General features: G+C 36.9%; 1 protein-coding gene across 2 annotated transcripts in view; it reads left to right on the top strand.

The window, feature by feature from the left end:
• The first annotated feature begins 15,631 nt into the window (after nucleotides 1–15,631).
• Nucleotides 15,632–18,719, top strand: part of PALMD (palmdelphin) — a 60,095-nt gene continuing 57,007 nt past the window's right edge. Inside the window, exon 1 of one of the 2 annotated variants that reach the window (XM_007485016.2) lies at nucleotides 15,632–16,016. In XM_007485016.2, coding sequence (XP_007485078.1) covers nucleotides 15,972–16,016 — 45 coding nt within the window. In that variant the 5' untranslated portion in view covers nucleotides 15,632–15,971. The remainder of the gene's footprint in view (nucleotides 16,017–18,719) is intronic. The other variant, XM_007485017.3, reaches the window with a different exon arrangement.

Below are 18,719 nucleotides of genomic sequence, written 5' to 3' on the forward strand. Positions count from 1 at the left end.
CCATTAGTTATTTAGTATCAATCAAATATACCCTCAAATTATCTATCTATTACAACAGACTCTTTTGACAATTCTAGGAGTTTAGAAATTTTGGTTTTTTGTACCCCCAGACTTCAAGATTTGTCCTCTTAATATCAGAGGTGGTGTTAGCTCATTACTTCTTACACCGATCCTGCATTTGCACTAGGATAAGAACAAAATAACTTGCGTCATGAAGCAACGTACTCACGAGAAAAATCAAAGACGTTTCCTTGTACTATGTTTTATCAAAACTATTTGCCTCAAGATTAGAAAGATAAATCAAAAGAAGAAACTTCTAGTAAGTGGTCCTTTGTTTATGGATATTCTTTCTGTGTGGCCAGGGTAGAATTACTTGGATTAAAGTACTCATACTTGTTTCTGGGTCCCAAATAGGAATAAATGCCCAAATTTTCTATGGGCATTTTATGTGACTTTCCTCCCCAAATAGTGTTCACCTAGGTGGTTTGGGGGTTCTTTTGGCGTTCTGTGTCATGTCAGTTTCTTTGCAATGTTTTTACAATTTGCAGGTGCATTCTTTATACTACTATGACCATATTATTGTAATGTAATGCAAATTATAATGTAATACTGGCTTAATTATCAAATTCACACAGTATGCGTGAGAAGTTATCTAATAAAAATGTTTGTAGTGTATCAAAATAAAAAAAAAGGCCTGGCCTCCTTTAAAGATGATTCTTAAAAAAATGCTAGGCACATTTCATATAAGATGGTACAAATCTTCTTGAAAAAAAAGGCAAATAAACATTTGATAATCCTTTAGGAATCCCAAGCCAGGCATAAAGCAGTGAGGTATTTGGTCATCAGAAATGTTTTCCAGTCTCATGGAAGATGTCCAGCAAATAGTCAAAAACATTTATTAAGCACCCACTATGTACCAGGCATTGTGCTAATCTTTAGGTATTAAAATAATACCTTTTTATTATATTATTTGTTATTAGGCATTATCATAATAATAAATAATTTTTAAAAGACAGACCTTGCTCTGAAGGATCCACAGTCTAATGGGAAAGATGACCCTTTGGTTTTATTGATATAGGGAATGTCCAATTATATCAACAAAAGAGAACCTACAAGATACACATAGTCCATTAACCTTCCCCAAAACATGTATTCACCCTGGTTGGTGGAAATTGGGCTGGCTACCTTAAACAACACCATGGAAGTCTATACTTGATTCAGATGGGCAAAGACTGGTAAGCTAATAGAGACCAGAAAAGAAATTAACAGTTGATTTTAATCTAACTTTTCCTTTATTTCCCCCAAAACTGAATAAATTACTGTTTGAACTCAGTAACTTAAAGAAAAGGGTTTCTAGGCACTAAAACTCAAAACTGCCCCTCTCCTGTTGTAGGAAGTCTAGGTGAGAAAAAAGGAGTCTGACTTTTGACAGATTTCTCTCAGGGGCAGTTTTTATTTGATATGCTAACAAATTCCCCCCTGAATATACCTTTATGTTCAAGAGTATAATTAATATCTATGCAGAGGAGTATTTTTGGAGCTGAGGGGGGTGGGGAAAGAGTGGGTGGAAGGACAGCTGGTGCTGGTGTGATGTGGCAGGTATCTCTCTTTGTTGCTATGTGGACAGCTCTCTGGGCACTCAGATCTCACAGGAAATGGGAACTATACTAAATAGCAGATCTAAATGTACTTTTTAAGCCCTGTTTGTGACTACTGTATTTCTTGGAACCCAGTGTTCTTCTAGATTCTCACCCCACCCACACTCCTATTTGACTGCATAAAACAATTCTTTCAGTCTTTGCCCTGGGCATACATTAGGCAATCAAACTCCTACAGCCAAGGAAAAACTGTGGCAAAAAGAGAGGGAGGAGAGGGAGAGAGGGAGAGAGAGAGAGAGAGAGAGAGAGAGAGAGAGAGAGAGAGAGAGAGAGAGAGAGAGAGAGAGAGAGAGAGAGAGAGAGAGAGAGAGAGAGAATAGAACAAACAAAAGAGGTGAACTCCCAAGAATGTCACTTGTGTGACTGGTCAAACAATGATGGCACAGCAGAGATTTTTTCCTCAGGACATCAACATCTAACCAATCTCCCAACTAAAAAATGTTCAATTTTGAGGAGTATAGATGTCTGTCTTTGCTTTGCCAATGAAACAGGCTATGATAAAGCTCTTCAATAGGATTTAGTTTTCAATTTACAGAGTCATTAAATATTTTGGAGGGCAACTATTTTGATTAGTATGTTTCAAAAAATCCTATTTCCAGAAAGCTGTACAATTGTCTGGAGCTCAATCTGTCAGTAAGTGAAACCTTAGTTACTTCATTCTTATTAGGGAAATGGAGTTAGGGGCAGACAGAATGACAGCTGGCTCATTTCTTGCTTCCCCATGAATATCCAGTTTAAAATAGTATTAGCATAACTGGCATTGGCCCTAGCTTTCAGAGTGATGGGTCTACCTAGCAGTGATCCTAATTGGATAAACATATAGAATATTTCCATAATAGCATAGTATTAGACCAAGTCTTACAAGATTTCCTGAAGTATTATGGTTGAAAGAGTGCTGGAAAGGAAATAAGACAAATCTGATTATATTTCCAGCTCCATTACTTTCTGTTTTGGGGACTCCAAGCAAGTTTTTAAATCTCTTTGTTTCTGTTTCCCCATCTGGAAAATAATATCAGCCTGCCTACCCCGCTCTGTGCCTATTCTTTTCACAGGTAGGTATGAAAATCAGTAAGTATGTATGAAGGTGAATTTTGTGAGGGTGAAGACTGGACTAAATGACACCAGAGTCCTTTTGGGAAGTGCCCAAGTTCTCTATAGCCCATGCCACTCAATGGCTACCTGCCTTTGAAACCAGGCTGGGTCTGTGGTTTCTGAAAGGCTAAAGCTGGCTTTCAGCTTTGTGCAAGAAAAGGCCTAGAGCACCCCTCAAAAGTACAGAGACAGGGCTTTGGAGATACCTGGAGTTGTGCCTGGGACGCCAGAGCATCCTCCTCCATGGAGCTTCCTCCATTTACTGAGCTATTCCCTAGGATATCATCAGGATGCTGCTTCCCCTTTTTGTCTGCACCCTTCAGAGACTACCTTTGAAATCAATGATTAAGCATTTACTGTTTGCTTTTTAAACTTAGCACTGAGTGAAGTAGGGGATAGAGCATAGAGTCAGGAAGACTCAAGTCCAAATCTGGTCTGACCCTAGCTGTGTGACCCTGGGCAAGTCACTTAACCCTGTTTGCCTCAATTTGCTCCTCTATAAATACACTTGAGAAGGAAATGGCAAATCACCCCAGTATCTTTGCTGAGAAAACTCCAGATGGGGTCAGGGTCATAAAGAGTCAAGTATAACTGAACAAAAACCTGTAGGACTTTGAACAAATCACTTCTTTTTAGGTCTGTTTTTTCATCTATAAAATTAAGTAGATTGGATTAGTTGACCTGTAAAATCCTTTCTGCCTCTAAATGTATGATCCCTATCCATTGCAAGTTTTTGTTTTTCATTTTCTCTTAGAACTGGTGGACCTAGCCTGCTAAAACTGGCAATTACAATACTATATTATTAAATCAAAACAATTCCAGAGGAATTTCAACCATACACATGCACACCATTGGCCTTTTCTCTGTTTTAGCAGCTTGGTCTTTATCCAAGACAGATAACCTTGAAAGTTTCTTCCAGCTTTATATCCATGATTTATATGAGACCCTGGAAATAAGCAAACTTTGCTCCCATTCTCCTTCAAATGCCTCATCCTTTCATTAGATTTTCTTTCTTTTTTTTTTCAAAAACAATTTTTATTGATATCATGTGTTCTACAACATTTAAATTTTCCCCTGCATCTCTCCTTTTCTCTTCTTCCAGGGAGCCATCCTATTAAACAAAAATTCTTAAAAGAAAAAGAGAAAGAGGAGAAAAAAATAAGCAAGCAAAGCTAATCACTACATCCCAAAAGAAAAGAATCCATATCTAATGTTCCACTCTCATGGACCTACCACCTCTGCATAGAGTAGGAAGAAGTTTATAAAGCATTTCCAGTCAAGTTCAGAGAGAATTTGGAGTAAGGGAGGAAGAAGAGAGGAGCCACAGTCTCCTCACCAACTTCCTTGACCAGAAGAGGACCTTATGAACTTTAGACAATCAGGTCTAGGATTTTTCCTGGGTATCCTAACAGTATCTTTGAATCAGAAGTGATTAATGGTAATGCCCATCTATAGTGGGAGTCAATATAAGGCAGATCCCAACTCCAGAATAGTTCAGGTGTTTAGACTAAGATCTGGTCCCTTGATCTTCAAAGCCAGCAAGCATCTCTACTACTGTTCTATTAGGAATAATACACTACGTTACGGCACCAATAGAAATTATGTTTGATATCCCCCAAAATAATTTTAAGGGTTCATTTGATCCAGTTATTAGGCAACTTTAATAACTTTATACCTACGTATTGACTAGGAGGTATGAAATGGTTGTATGGTTTTCTCAAAGTGATCCAGCAAATCAGAAGAGATGCTTAGGTTAGAATTCAGAAGCCCTGAGATTCCATTAGCAATACTTGTCAACCTCTGATATCATCTGACAGTTACATTTTCCATTCCAAACTGTTCATTTGTCTTTACCAATCTACTTCTGTCCTCTTTTCTTAAGAGTTCTTAATCTCTCATGATCCATAAGTCCTAAGAGAATCCTACTAGAACCCTATTATAAGATAAGAAAACCTCAGGTATAAATCTCGGCATCTAGAAAAACTAGAGAGCAAGAAGAATGAACTCTTAATATCTAATTATAACCATTCCAGCAGCATTTGAGACCACAATATAGCCTTCCTCAAATATAGAGACAGAAACTAGAATTGAAGCTTTCAGAGGAAGAAGAATGAAAGGAAATGGAAAAAATTTCCAGACTGTTCCTCCAAGCAGATTGGGTCCCACCCAATATTTCTTTGTGTAAGTCTGGGTGATGTGGGAAGGGGGATGACGAGGGTAGCAGAGAGGAAACTGCCAAATGCTCAAACCTTATGCCGGGGAAATCGGTTGGTCTTTAAAATAACTAGTATTTGAAGAGGGGGGAAAAAAACTTCTTTTGAAGATATAGTCCAAGTTTTTCAAATTCAAAAAGCAGCTGAGTACACAAAGTACACTATTTTGATAACTTAAACAGCCAGCACAGTCCACAGTATGTGCTACACAGAATAAAGTGGATACCTTTCAAAATTCCTTTGATTCCAGGGAAAATTCCTGGTCAAAGTGCTTTAACACTCCATTGGACTTGTTGGACAAAAGTGAAAGTATCAAGTGATTAGATTACAATGGGGAACGATTTTTGAAAACTTCACCAGTCCCAAAACAATACTGGGGGAAGGGTGGGCTCATTCCACTGCTAACAATGAAGAGAAAGCAAGGACAAAAATGGTTTGATTCAAAACAAGCACCTTCCCGCTGGGGTCCAGCCCATCCTCTTCTGATTGCTCTAGATCCAGCTGTAAAGAAGTTATCAGAATGGCAGATTTGGGGAAATATGAGAAGTTAATTGATTTAAGAAACCTGCTGAGCTGAATTGGACTCCTGGAAGGCTCGCCACTGCAAAGAAAGCTGGACCTGCAAACCTTCAAACAACATTCATCTCTGTCCTGTCTTAGCACAACATTAATCCTTTAATGATGGTGGCCATATACATTTTCATTCATTTCCTACAGGAGCAGCCCCTAAATTACCTTACCTAGACAGCTCTGAGATGGAAACTAAATGAAAGGGACCCATTCCCAGGAAGTAGTCCACCTGATAAAAGCTCACTTTTCTTTTCTTTTCTGTTTGGGTCCTGGATTTCACTGACTTAGAGAATTGCTATTAAAGAAACTCTCCCAAGAGATACTCGTGTATGCCTGCCTATTCTATAACTTAAGGTATTAGAGAATTGTCTGAGACATAAAGAGGTACGAGATTTGCCAAGAGTCCTAGAGCTAGAGATTTTGAACCTAGGTCTTTCTGATTCTAACTCTGTACACTTGGCTCCATATTGCAACATCTTTCATATAACTATTCATTAAAGTTGTCTAGATGAGGCTCTCTGCCACTATGTGACAAGTCAAGTGGTTTAACCATTCAGCACTAGCAAACAATTCTCTTAAGACTAAATAACAGGAGCCAGCTAGGAGGCTTAGTGGATTGAGAGTTGGGTCTAGAGATGGGAGGTTGTTGGTTCAAATCTGACCTCAGACATTTCCTAGCTGTGTGACCCTGGGCAAGTCACTTAACCCCCCATTGCCTAGCCCTTACCACTCTTCTGCCTTGGAGCCAATACACAGTAATGATTCTAGTGTGGAAGGTAAAGGTTTTGGTTTGTTTTTTTTTTTAATAAAAATAAAAGATTAAATTATAGCAGTAGTTAGGTACAAAGTAGATGGTGCTCCAGACCTGGAATAAGGAGCATCTGGGTTCAAATCTGTCCTCAGGAATTTCCCAGCTGTGTAACTCTGAACAAATCACTTAAGCCCAATTGCCTAACCATTATAGCTTTTGTCTTAGAATTGATACTGAGAGACAGTTTTTTTTTTAAAAAGACTAAATTATAACCAAATGGACAATCTATATTTAATAGGAGTTTCCATAGTAGGAGATCCCTTGCCAAAAATAATCCTTCCTAGCCTCACATTACTGAGCCTATACTTGCATTATATCATAGTATAAATTGAAAAATAAGAAAATGAAATAGTTCTGACTGTGTATATATATATATGCATTGTCAATAATATCAATCAATAAACATTCATTATGTATCTACTGTGTACAAGGTACTACACTGGGATACAAAAAGAAGCATTCAAATAAGGGAGATGACATGCAGGCAAATGTATATATAAATTTTGTTTAGTATTCATATTATTATTTTCTTTTTATTATTTTATTAATTATATTAATTCTCTTTGTAAATAGAAAAAAATCAAAAGACAGAATGAACAAAAATTAGATTGGGAAAGACTTTCTGTAAAAAATGGGATTTTAGTTGGGGCTTAAAGAAAGTCAGAGAAGTCAGTAGGTAGATTTGTATTATTTACTTGGTATTTTCCCCTACAAAACTAGCAAGTTAATTTGAAATGACTAGTTGCTTAAGCATCCTGAAGACAGTCCAGTGTTTGTTTTGATCTTCAAAAAACATTCCACATGGTTGACACCATACACTGGAAAAAAACTAGAGAAAATTAACAAAAGCCTTTTACTTCAATTGTCTCATTTGATCTTGACAGGAGCCCTGCAGAATAAGTACTAGAGGTATTATTGTCTTCATTTTATAGATGAGGAAAATGAAATTCAAGATAAGTTAAGGAACTTGCCCAGAGTCACACAGACAGTAAATGTTAGAGTTATAATTCAAACCCAAAATTTGCCTGACTCCAAGCCCAGTGCTCTTATTATATAATATTACAAATGCTTCCTGGTACTAGTAGACCTTTATGGCTTTTTTTTCATTTTTGTTCAGAGACTTTAAACCATTGTAAGAGAAAATGCAATTTTAAACAAGTTCCCAAAAAGGGTGATTATAGACTACTTCCAATCTTATTTTCAAACTATCTTTTTTTGTTTTTTAGTTCAAATCTGTGATTTCATCCTTACTGTATTTCCCAGTAAGAAGACTCCCTTGGCCAACAAGAATTAACTTGTCCAGAGTTCCATAACCAATATATGTCAGAGATAAGGCATGACCCAAAGTGTTCTGACTCTGAGGCCAGTCTACTACCTAACACACTACACTTTGTATAATTGAAAATCTGTTACCCTAAAAAAAGAACTACATATCCCAAGAGCCCACTGACTTCCTGTCATTACGTACTTCCTGTAGGCAGAGAATAAAGGGAGTGGGCTTTGAGGCTCCTCCTCTCTCTTTGGCCATGATACAGCAATCATCAGTGATGATAGTGAGTGGGGATTTTGAGAAATGGCTAACCAGTCATGGGTCTGTGGTTTTTATTTTGTATCCTCTTTATTCCTCGATTTCTAATGAACATTTAATAAACCTCCTAAAATAAAATATTTTTATTATTTTAAATCTAATTTTAAATTTTACAACTTGCCTCTTATTAAACTAATTATAAACTATTACTTAGTAATCACATACAATGATTTGACTAGACCCTTTAATTACATCACGTTAAAAAAATAAAAAATAAATACATCATGTTTAGCAAGAACTAAAAGGGACCCTGGAATCCCTGTAGTTCAACACCTTCATTTTACATAGGAGGAAAATGAAGCCCAGTGAAACTGTCATCCCATGTCACAAGTGGGAATTGAACCCACATTTCTGACCCAAAGTTCTTTCCATGATCAGAAAAAGCTGCAGGCCACAATCTAAACACTGCAAATTAGTACCCAGACATGTCAAGTGTCCATGATTTAATCAATATGAGGGATTCTTCCACCAACATAGACTGAGACTCTCTCAACAACTTATTCTACTTTGGCTCAACTGGTCCAATGAACTGGTCCTCCCATGACAAATCAGGAGGCTGACAATAAGGCTCTCTACTCATTGCCTTCTCAGCTTGTTTGGGCTTGCCAGAGCTTGCACTTAACTGGCATGGCCTTAGAGAACCCAATCACCTTTACCCCACAATGACGCATCAGGCTAAGACCTGGGTCAAGTTTTATTTGGAGCATGGTAGATTTTATTCATTTATTGAAGCAGACTTTAGTAGGGTGGGAAGCTTTAGTTATGAATAAATAATGCATATTAAATTTCATTGCCAAAACATGCTTCCATAAAATGCTGAGCATGGTGGAACCTCTGAATTTGAATTTTCTCTCTACCTCTTCCTTCCATAGTTCATGAAGTTGTTTTCTTTTTTATTCTACTTTTATTTTCTAGATATTAACCATCCTTTTGTGATTTTGGGCAAGTAATTTAAGTTTCCCTAAGCCTTTCCTGGATGAGTTTGAATACCTATAATGACTTACAATGCATATTTAAAATATAAAAAGTACTTCCCTCACAAGAAACAAGGTAGATAATGCAATTATTGTCACCTTCATGTTAGAGGTACAAAAACTAAGTTTCTGCACATAGTCAAAGTCCTAGTAACAATCAGAGCCAATATCTACAAGCAATTAACATACATGAAAACATCCATATCTTGATATTGGAATGGTTTGGGGTTCCCAGCAGGCAGGTAGATGGCTCAGGAGACAAAACCTTGTGCTAAAGTCAGAAAGAGAGGAATTCATATCCAGCCTCAGACATTTACTAGATGGTGACTCTGGGTAAGTGGCTTAACCAGCCTGCCTCGGATTCCTAACTATAAAATGGCACTAATAATAGCACTTACCTCCCTGGATTTTTGTGGGTATCAAATTAGAATATTTGTTAAAGCATTTAGCACAATGCTTGGCACATAGTAAGAACTTAATAAATTCTTGCTCCTTTTCTACTCTCTCCCCTTCCCCATTAAAAAAAATATTTATACCATTGGAAAGCAAGCTCTGGAAAGAGTTATTGAGCTAAAAAGTCTCTGAAGTATGGGCCCAGTGAGAAATTGTATAAATTCTATATGAGGACCAGCCTTAGTGAAGGGCAGAACAGTTACTCAACAGTGAAGGCCACAAAATAATGAATTTTTTTATCACAGCAATATGCAAAGACTGTCTACTAAATCCATAAAAGGATTTCCTACGTGTATTAGAAGAGGATGTATCTGGATCGATGGGGATATGATTGGGAATGTAGACTCTAAGCAATTGTCCTAATTCAAATATTAATAATATGGAAATAGGTATTGATCAATGACACATGCAAAATCCAGTGAAATTGTTCATTGGCTATGGGAAGGAGGTTGGAAGAGGGGAGGGAAAGAACATGAATCATGTAACCATGGAAATATATTCTAAATTAATTAATTTTTTCAAATCACAAAAAGAGCTCTACATTTAATAAAATAAAAGAATATCTCTTAATATCTCTTTAAAAAGAAAAAAGAAGAGGATGTATCCACAAGATTACACATCTTTGAAGTATAAAGGGAAAACATAGTAGAGTACCTGATACTAGTGAGTAAATTGTAGATTTCTCAACACTGGCAAATTTCTAGTGTTAATGCTTATTAATCCAACCAAAAAAAAAAAACCCATGGAGTTCTAGATTGGATGTTATTGGTTTCTAGACAATAGATGAAAGGGAAGAAAAAAAACAAGATACATTTCCTTTTACCACTACATTTCCATCCACCATTCACATCATGAAAATCTCTGAGATGTGTTGACTACAAAAATATAAATGGAGAGAACAAGTAAAATGAAATGGAATATAATTTAATTATGGCCAAGTCTGGCCACAGAAAACAGCTGAGAAAATATACCTCCCTTCCACTCTTTGTAAGACTAGAGGCATGGATTGATAAACATACATACATACACACATACACATATGCTGATTTGTTGGTTTGTGAAAATGCTTTTTTTTTTCATCTTTGTTATTAGGGATGATCCACTAGGTAGAATATGGGAGATATTTTTTAAATGAAGCTGATATTTTAAAAAGAAAATATAGCAATAAAAATATTATGGCAGGGGTGGGGGGAAGTATGATGTGAAGATCATTGGAATGGAACTTAACAAGATCTAGATTCCACTCCATTATTCACCAATAAGTAGTTCTTTAATTTGAAGAAATAAATTATCTATGGGTCTCAGTTTCCTCACCTCTCTAAAGACAAAGCTAGAACAAATTCTTTCCAAGATACCTTCCAGATCTAAAATACTATGAAATGCTTGAAGATCTCTGGTCAAGAAGAATCAGAGGTCCAGTGGAACCATCTGAAATGGACTCACAAGATTATATAGTTTAATTTTCAATGTGAGCATTTACACCTTGGAAATGGCAACTGTTACAAATCAGAGCTTGATGTATTGTTTTGTTGGTTGTCTAAACTTAAGAGATGAAGATAATGTTATTAATGTAAATCAAGCCTTTTTAAAAACCCTTACTTTCTGTCTTAATATCGGTTATTTTGACCTCCTGGATATCCTTTTCCTAATTTGTCAAATTAAAAGTTTGAAAAAGATGGTCAATCAAAAAAAATGCTATGAAACTTTATAGTCATAATTCAATCATAGTATTGTATCACATGCAAATGTAGGATAAAGGGAAAAACTATTATTCAAAGTCCTAAGCCATTATGGATAATGTTCTATATGATATGCTAAAGTGAATGGAACAGATTTGAAAGTGATTTACATTTTTATATTCAAAGTGGGAGTCCCATAAAGATTAACTATAATTATGATAACATCTGAGGCCCAGGCAAAAAGCAAAGGAAATAATAATTTATAAATTTTATGCTATTCTTATAGAAAAGTTGCAGAGGTATAGTCAAAATGATAGTATAATTATCCATTAATGATTCATTGTCAAGGATGTCTCTAGTTAAATGCCACAGGGATCTATGCATGGCTAATCCTATTCTGTTTAACTTTTTTATCATTGTTTTAGAAAAAATAAAAGTAGTAGCTACCCTACACATAGTACTTTAAGGTTCAAAGAGTTTTAAATATGTTATCTCACTTGGTAAACAAAGGCATAGATTGCATGTTTAATAAATTTGCAGTTGGAGGTTTCTAGCACAGAACCTCAGGATTCTAAGACGTTGGGTCAAATAGAATAAAAAGGAATTTAATAAAGATAAATGAAAAGTCTTGCCCTTAGTTCAAAAAATCAGCTTCAAAAGTACAAAATTGGGAAGATATGTCTAGAAAAGGTTGTCTGAAAACAGCTTGCAAATTTAATGGGTTGTGAGTAAATGTCTATAGTTCTTTGAAAAAATATGCATGATTAACATTCTCTTTATCACTTTTTAAAGTCTAGATAATCAAAAAAGCACAAAACCAAGCCCTAATTTGTAGCTTTTGCTGATCTCTGAGGTGTAAATGCTCACACTGAAAATTTAACAATGAGCTCCCACTAAACAGTTCTGACTCCAATGCTCTCATGCCTGCAAGCTCAATTTTTAAAAGCTAATTCAACCTTGGACTTCAATAAGAGATTCATATTATCCAAGACTAAGGACTGTCCTTGATAGTTTGAGTGGAACACAGCATTTGTATCAGTGGAAATTTTGTACCTTTGAAGTACATTTTCCCAGAATTCCTTTAGTATTTCCCAGAATTCCTCTCTCTCTACCACTTTTTTTTGTGTAGTCACATTTTGTATATAAATTTCCATAACTCCACCCATTCTCTCTCTTCTCTCGCCACTGACTTTGGCTGAATTAGTGCCCTTTTTACTCTAGCTTTTTATTTTAGTTATTTTAATAAATCTTATCAAATATAATACTTGAAATATTTTGGATATGAATTTTAAAATCTATACACTCTTAGTTGTTGTTCAGATGAGCGCTTTATACTGTGCCACCAAGATATTTGTCTCTGTTTCCTCATCTATAAAATGGGCTGAAGGAGTAGCTAAATGGAGGGGTAGATAGAGCCTGGAGTCAGGAAGACTCCTCTTCCTCAGTTCAAATCTTGTCTCAGGCACTTACTAGCTATGCCACCCTGTGCAAGTTGCTATACCCTGTTTGCCTCCATTTTCCCATCTGCAAAATGAGCTAGAGAGGAAAATGGCAAACCACTCCAGTATATCTGCCAAGAAAATCCAAATGAGGTCATGAAGAATTGGGCATGACTGAACAACAACATTAAACAACACTAACAGTAAGTTCTTAATATTTTCTAATCAGGGCAATCAACACAAGCATTTATTAAGTGCTTATTAATAGAAAGACAAAAATGAGAAAAACAAGTTGCCCCTAAAGAGCTTACATTTTCCTTGATGGGGGAAACAACATTTAAACAAAATTAAGACCAAGGTAATTTTTGTCTGTGTTAGTAATGGTGAAGAGATATGGGCTTGAGTGCTATGGCAAGGCAACTAATTAAATCCACAGGTTGAAGATGAGAAAGAGTAGAGAATGAGTAAAGCTTGAAGTTGAGTAGGTGGAAGGGGAAAAATATCCTCAATAGAGGAGAGCTGTGTTTAAAAGGGAGAAAAATTTGTTCCTTCTTGGACTCATTAACTTGGAAATATTAATTGACCATCCAGATGAACTTGTCTAGCACACAACTGGTAATTCAAAATTAGAGCTAAGAAAGAGAATAAGATTGGATATGTAGATTTGGAATTCATCTGCATAGAGAAAATAATTGAGCCCATGGGCCCTAAACAGAATACAGAGAAAAGGGCCCAAATATGAAATGAGCTGCCATATTTCTCTTCATGGATGTCAAGACCAAGCAAAAGTTGGATGGTCCTTTGTCAAGCATGTTGTAAATGTGAGCATTCTCAGGAATGATTATATTAGAAGACCTCTAAAATCCCTTACAATTCTGAGATTATGTAAACTATAGAACATGGGGGGAAATGTTTACTAAAATCCACCAGAATCTCAAAGTTGGAGGATACCTTCCATCTCTGATCCTTATGATATCAGCATCTAGGTGGTCCAGCTCATACCTAAGCAAGAATCTCCTTTCCAACAAAGAGCCATCCTGGACTCAAGTTGAAAACGGGGAGGGAGAGGAGAACCCATTAACTAGCTCCAGATAAATAGAATTAGGAAGACCCAAGTTCAAAAATAACCTCAGATATTTAACAGTTGTGTGACCCTGGGGAAGTCACTTAGCCACTGTGATAACAACAGTACTATTCCCAGGGTTGTTGTAAGATTAAAATAAGGTAATATTTGCCAGGTACATAGTAAATCATTTTCATCCTCATCATTACATTCCAGAGTTGTTGTGAGAATCAAATGACATAATACTTGTAAAATGCTTTGCACAGTGCCTGACACATAGTAGGCATTAAAAAATTGCCTATTTCCTTTTTCCATTATTAATTCCCTCTATTTGCAGTAGCTCCTATTTTCCACATTCTATTTCCCTTAAAACTAGATCTACATCAATCAATACTCCTATTCTTCTGCAGCCATTCAGCCTCTACCTTTGACATATCAACCTCCTCCTCTACCTATGTTATAAGACTCTAGATAGTTTCTAAGAGGAGTGATCACATTTGAAAGGGAACTGTTTTCCCCAGGAAGAAGTCCAGCCCAGGCATTGGGTATCAGCCCATCTGTTCCTGGCAGTAATTATTCAGATCTGAGTCAGACATTGTCAGTAGCAGACCTCTAATATTTTATTTGAGCCAAGATTTAGAGATAAGGAAATTCAACATTTTTGCAGGGATTTTTAAAAAGTAAAAGGGCATCCCCAAAATAATCAAATTAAACCTAACACTGCTGACCAACCTACTCCAGAATTCCTTCTTTCCTAATCTCTAAACACAAATAGCTTGTCATTTCAAAAACATTTCACCTCTGTCCAATACAAAGGGAAGCAAAAATTCCAAATGGAACAAATAATCTTAGCACGGTGCCTGGCACATAGTAAGACCTTAATAAATGTTTGTTGATTTGACTTGAATAACAAGAATTATTGTCCTTTTCACCTTGTACACTGATCCTGGGTATCGTTGAACCAAACATATAATGATGAGGTAGATAATTAGGGTTTACTTCACCTAAAAGTAATTAAGGAGGTGTAGGAAAATGAAAACAGATGTAAGCCTACTTTAAAGTTCTCAGGCTCTACTTTAACCCAAGAGAGTTTCAGCACACCTACTTTATTTTCTTTTCCTTAGAGAGAAAGGATTCTGACTGGAGACAGTTGTAAACTTTCTCAATCACCTTCTGGAAGCTCATCCCTTTGTCATGCATGACTGGAGTGGTTCAAATGGAAACTATCCCTAGAGCTGAGAATGTCCCTCTTGAGGTAGTTTCGGGATAGAAATAGAACTCTGTAAAATCTGAAAAATAGTCAGACTTGGCCCCAGAAGTTCAACCCACACTGAACAATGATGAGAAACCAGCTCCTGAATAGTGTCCCACTAACTCCTCAGACTTCTCTCAGTGACTCAGACCAAGGTTCATACCAACCATCTAAAAACAAAATAAAACAACAACAACAAAACTACTTCAAAGTGACCATCCTAATAGAATGTTCTGAGTTATTAGCACATACACTACAACAAGGTACTGGATGAGTTTCTTTCAAACCCCATCTCTGATGCTAACAACTGGTATGACCCTAGACAAGTCCCTTTATCCCTTTGGTCCTCAGTTTTCTCCCCCATAAATGAAGGAGGGGTTCTGAGATCCCTTCAGCCCTAACTCTATGCTCACTGAAGCAATGTTCAAATCCTTCCTCTCAGATCAGTTTGTGTGACCCTGAGCCACTTAAATGCTATTATTAGCATATCCATTTTACAGATGAGCAAATCAAGTCCAAGAAAAGTTAAGTGCCTCGCTCAGGATCACACCGCTAGGAAAAGCCTGGGAGAGTCTTCAGGATTCTGGGAGCACCCTCCATTCACTCATTCAAGGACAACCTTAGGGAGAAAGGACAGGTTTCTGCAAACTGCATTAATATGGGGAACCCCCCCCCCAGTAGGGTGTATGGAAGAGAAAATGCTTCAACAAGCTTCTGTGTGCCATTCTAGGGAGGAAAAAAATCAGTGGTTGGGTAAGGAATAGTTAATAAGAAATGTGCCTCTCTCACTGCACATTACAACAAAGGGCTGGCAGCTCCCTGAAGGAAAAGGGCTTGTGTTCTGCCGTTCAAACTTGTCAGTCAACTCGTGCCAGCACCCCGTGCGTCTGCCTCCCCAGCACACCCTCATTACATGTGTCTGTCTGGCCCCGCTCTGTTCATCTGCTCAGAGACGCTCCTGACAACTCGGGATTTGTCCCCCTTTTTCTCTTGCAGTGGAATTAAGAGGCGATCCATTACAGCTAATTCTCTGGCAGCCTCCCCCCTTACTGCCACCACCACACCCCATCAGAGGAGGAGGAGGAGGAGGGGGAAGAGCAGAAGAGGAAGGGGGGCTTCTTGCTTTATGGTAGCCTCACATTCATTCCCTTTACGGTTTCCCCAACCTCGACCTCTAGAATGGAAGAGACTGAACTGGTGAAGGAGAGACTCCAGGCCATTACAGTAAGTGCTTTCAGTTAGAACTCGTTACGCGATCGCTTAGAGGAAAAGCGAGAAAACTGTCGTGGCTTTGCCCTAAGTGCCGACCTGGGGGGAAGGAGATGATCAGAACTGTCAGAGGTAACTGGCTGACAGTTGGGGGCTCTGTCCGGGCTCTCTCTCTCTCTCTCACTCCTGCTATCCTGGAGCTTCAGGACCCACAGGCACAGGATAAAAGGGGGCTCCCCCCAATTCTGACATGGGTTGTGCCTTTAAGTAAATGTTTTTAAAGCAGGTTGCTTAGCTATCATTTTTCTCCTTCCAGGTTAAAAAAATATATATGTATTCCCTTCCTAAACTATGTTTCAAGGGCATTGGGTCAAAAAAATTCTACAATTAGGAGATTTCATTAGACAACTAATAGAGGGTGTGTGTTGGGGGGAGGGAAAGAGTCATAATTTTTTTTAAATTTTAAATGAAACAAAAATACACAGGAGACCTGTAGATTCTACAATTAGGAAAGTTCTTTAGGCAACTAATAGAGGGGGAAGAAAAAGAGAGAGACAGAGACACAGAGAATGTAGGAGGGAGTCAAAATAATTTTAATTTTAAATGAAATAAAAATACATAGGAGACCTGTAGATTCCACAATTAGGAAAGTCCTTTAGATAACTAATGGGGAGTTTGTGTGTGTGTATGTCTGTGGGGTGGGGTCTTGGGATGAGGAGAGAGAGAGAGAGAGAGAGAGAGAGAGAGAGAGAGAGAGAGAGAGAGAGAGAGAGAGAGAGAGGAAGTTAATTTTAAATGAAACAAAAATATACAGGAGTTCTGTAGATTCTACAATTAGGAAAGTTCTTTAGAAAACTAATAGGGTGTGGGATGGGGGTAGAGAGACAGAGACAGAGATAAAGACACAGAATGTAGGAGGGAGCCAAAATAATTTTAATTTTAAATGAAATAAAAATACACAAGAGAATTGTAAGTTCTACAATTAGGAAAGTTCTTTAGACAACTAATAGGGATGGGTATGTGTGGTTTGTATGTATCTGTATGTGTGTAGGGGAGGAAGTCAAAAAATTTTTCATTTTAAATGAAACAAATACACAAGTGATCTGTAGATTCTACAGTTGGGAAATTTCTTTAGACTAAAGGATATGGGTGTATATCAAAAAAATTTAATTTTTAATGAAACAAATACACAGGAGACTTGTAACTTTTTCTTCTCTGATATAATAGACTTTGGAGAAAACCCTATGAATTTAACACCAATTTTACCATCCCATATGCCTGGCATTAAACAAGAGAAAAGGAAAGTTAAAAAAAAATGTATCAAGTGAATTCCAAGCTATCAGTTTCCAGTAGTGGCTGGAAGTTGAATAAGAATTCTAATAAAGGAATGCAAGTCCATGCAATGGATTTTGGAAAATATTTTCATTATTACCAGGAAAGAAATGAGTTTGCATTTTAAATTTTATTTTTAAGGAAGGGTCATCCCAAGAAGTGTGACCCTTAAGTGAGTCAACTTAATTTAGTTTATTAAACTTTACATTTGGCACTAATCTTGGGAAAACGCAGAGGAATCATTTATCATTAGCTACAGTCTATTATTTAATAAGGAGGTGTATGGAGGGTGGGGTGAGGGAAGAATGAGAATTGTATCCCAAATGCTTTAGTGATTCAGTTTGCTGAAATTAGCTATTAAAAAAAGTGTACATTTTTAAAAGATATTAATGCTAAGCACCTCCTGAGGAGAAGAATACTTTCTTTTGGTCTCTGAGTTTCCATTTGGATATTCAGATTCTTAAGTTAGTTCTAATTTAAGATTTTCATTAAGTGGTTACAATAAACTAAGCCACCCTTGAGAGTATGCTATGAATTCAAATTGTTAAAGCAACAGGACTCCATAGACCAGGTTAACATATTCCAATTAGACAATACTTCTTATTTGATTTGGTAGTGGCTATTGGTTGCATACATTGGTCATTTACCTCTCTTCAGAAATGCTCTTTGGAATTTGGGTTGTTTAGTTTTGCTTTGGTGGAGTTTTGTTATTGTTTTGTCTTGTTTGAAACTAGTGACAGTTTCAGCTGTCCCATTTTAAGGGACTCAGCTTTGCTCCTGTTGTTTTTGGCCCAAGTCTCATGGATTTCAACTGCTAACTAAAGGTTATTTCATTCACCCTTGTTTGATTTGGGGGGTGGGGGGCAAGCAGGGGGAGGACACAAACCTCCTCTTTTCCCAAGGTTTCTTTCTCTTATTCTGATTAAATCTTTTATCTACTGAAATAGACAGGCATCTCTTTTATTTAACTTTTTTTTTTAGCTAAAGCTTACTCAAACCTAGATTTGCTCCATTGGCTTCTACTGCACTTCACATTGTAAAGTGCCAATCTTAAAAACTATAACTTGAAACACAATAATTCAGGAAAAGGGAGAAGAGATTAGAAGTTTCTAGTGGAACATTAAGTGTGAAACTAGAAAAAAAGAAGCATACTACCTGAAGAACAAAGAAGAAAGTTAAATAGGTAACTGAATATACAGATGATATATTAGTCAGATGGTTTAGGGGAGGTACTGAACATATTTTTAGGATATCAGTCCACTAGTTTGACTCTATCCCTTCAGAGAGTACTTAGCTCATGCCCAACGTACAATCTATAGGTAATTCTGTATGTCTTGGAAAGATTGTGTTGATCTTAATTGTAAGACAAACATGGTGTTCTCCCAT

Source organism: Monodelphis domestica, chromosome 2 (genome assembly GCF_027887165.1).
Source record: "Monodelphis domestica isolate mMonDom1 chromosome 2, mMonDom1.pri, whole genome shotgun sequence".
Lineage (NCBI taxonomy): Eukaryota > Metazoa > Chordata > Mammalia > Didelphimorphia > Didelphidae > Monodelphis > Monodelphis domestica.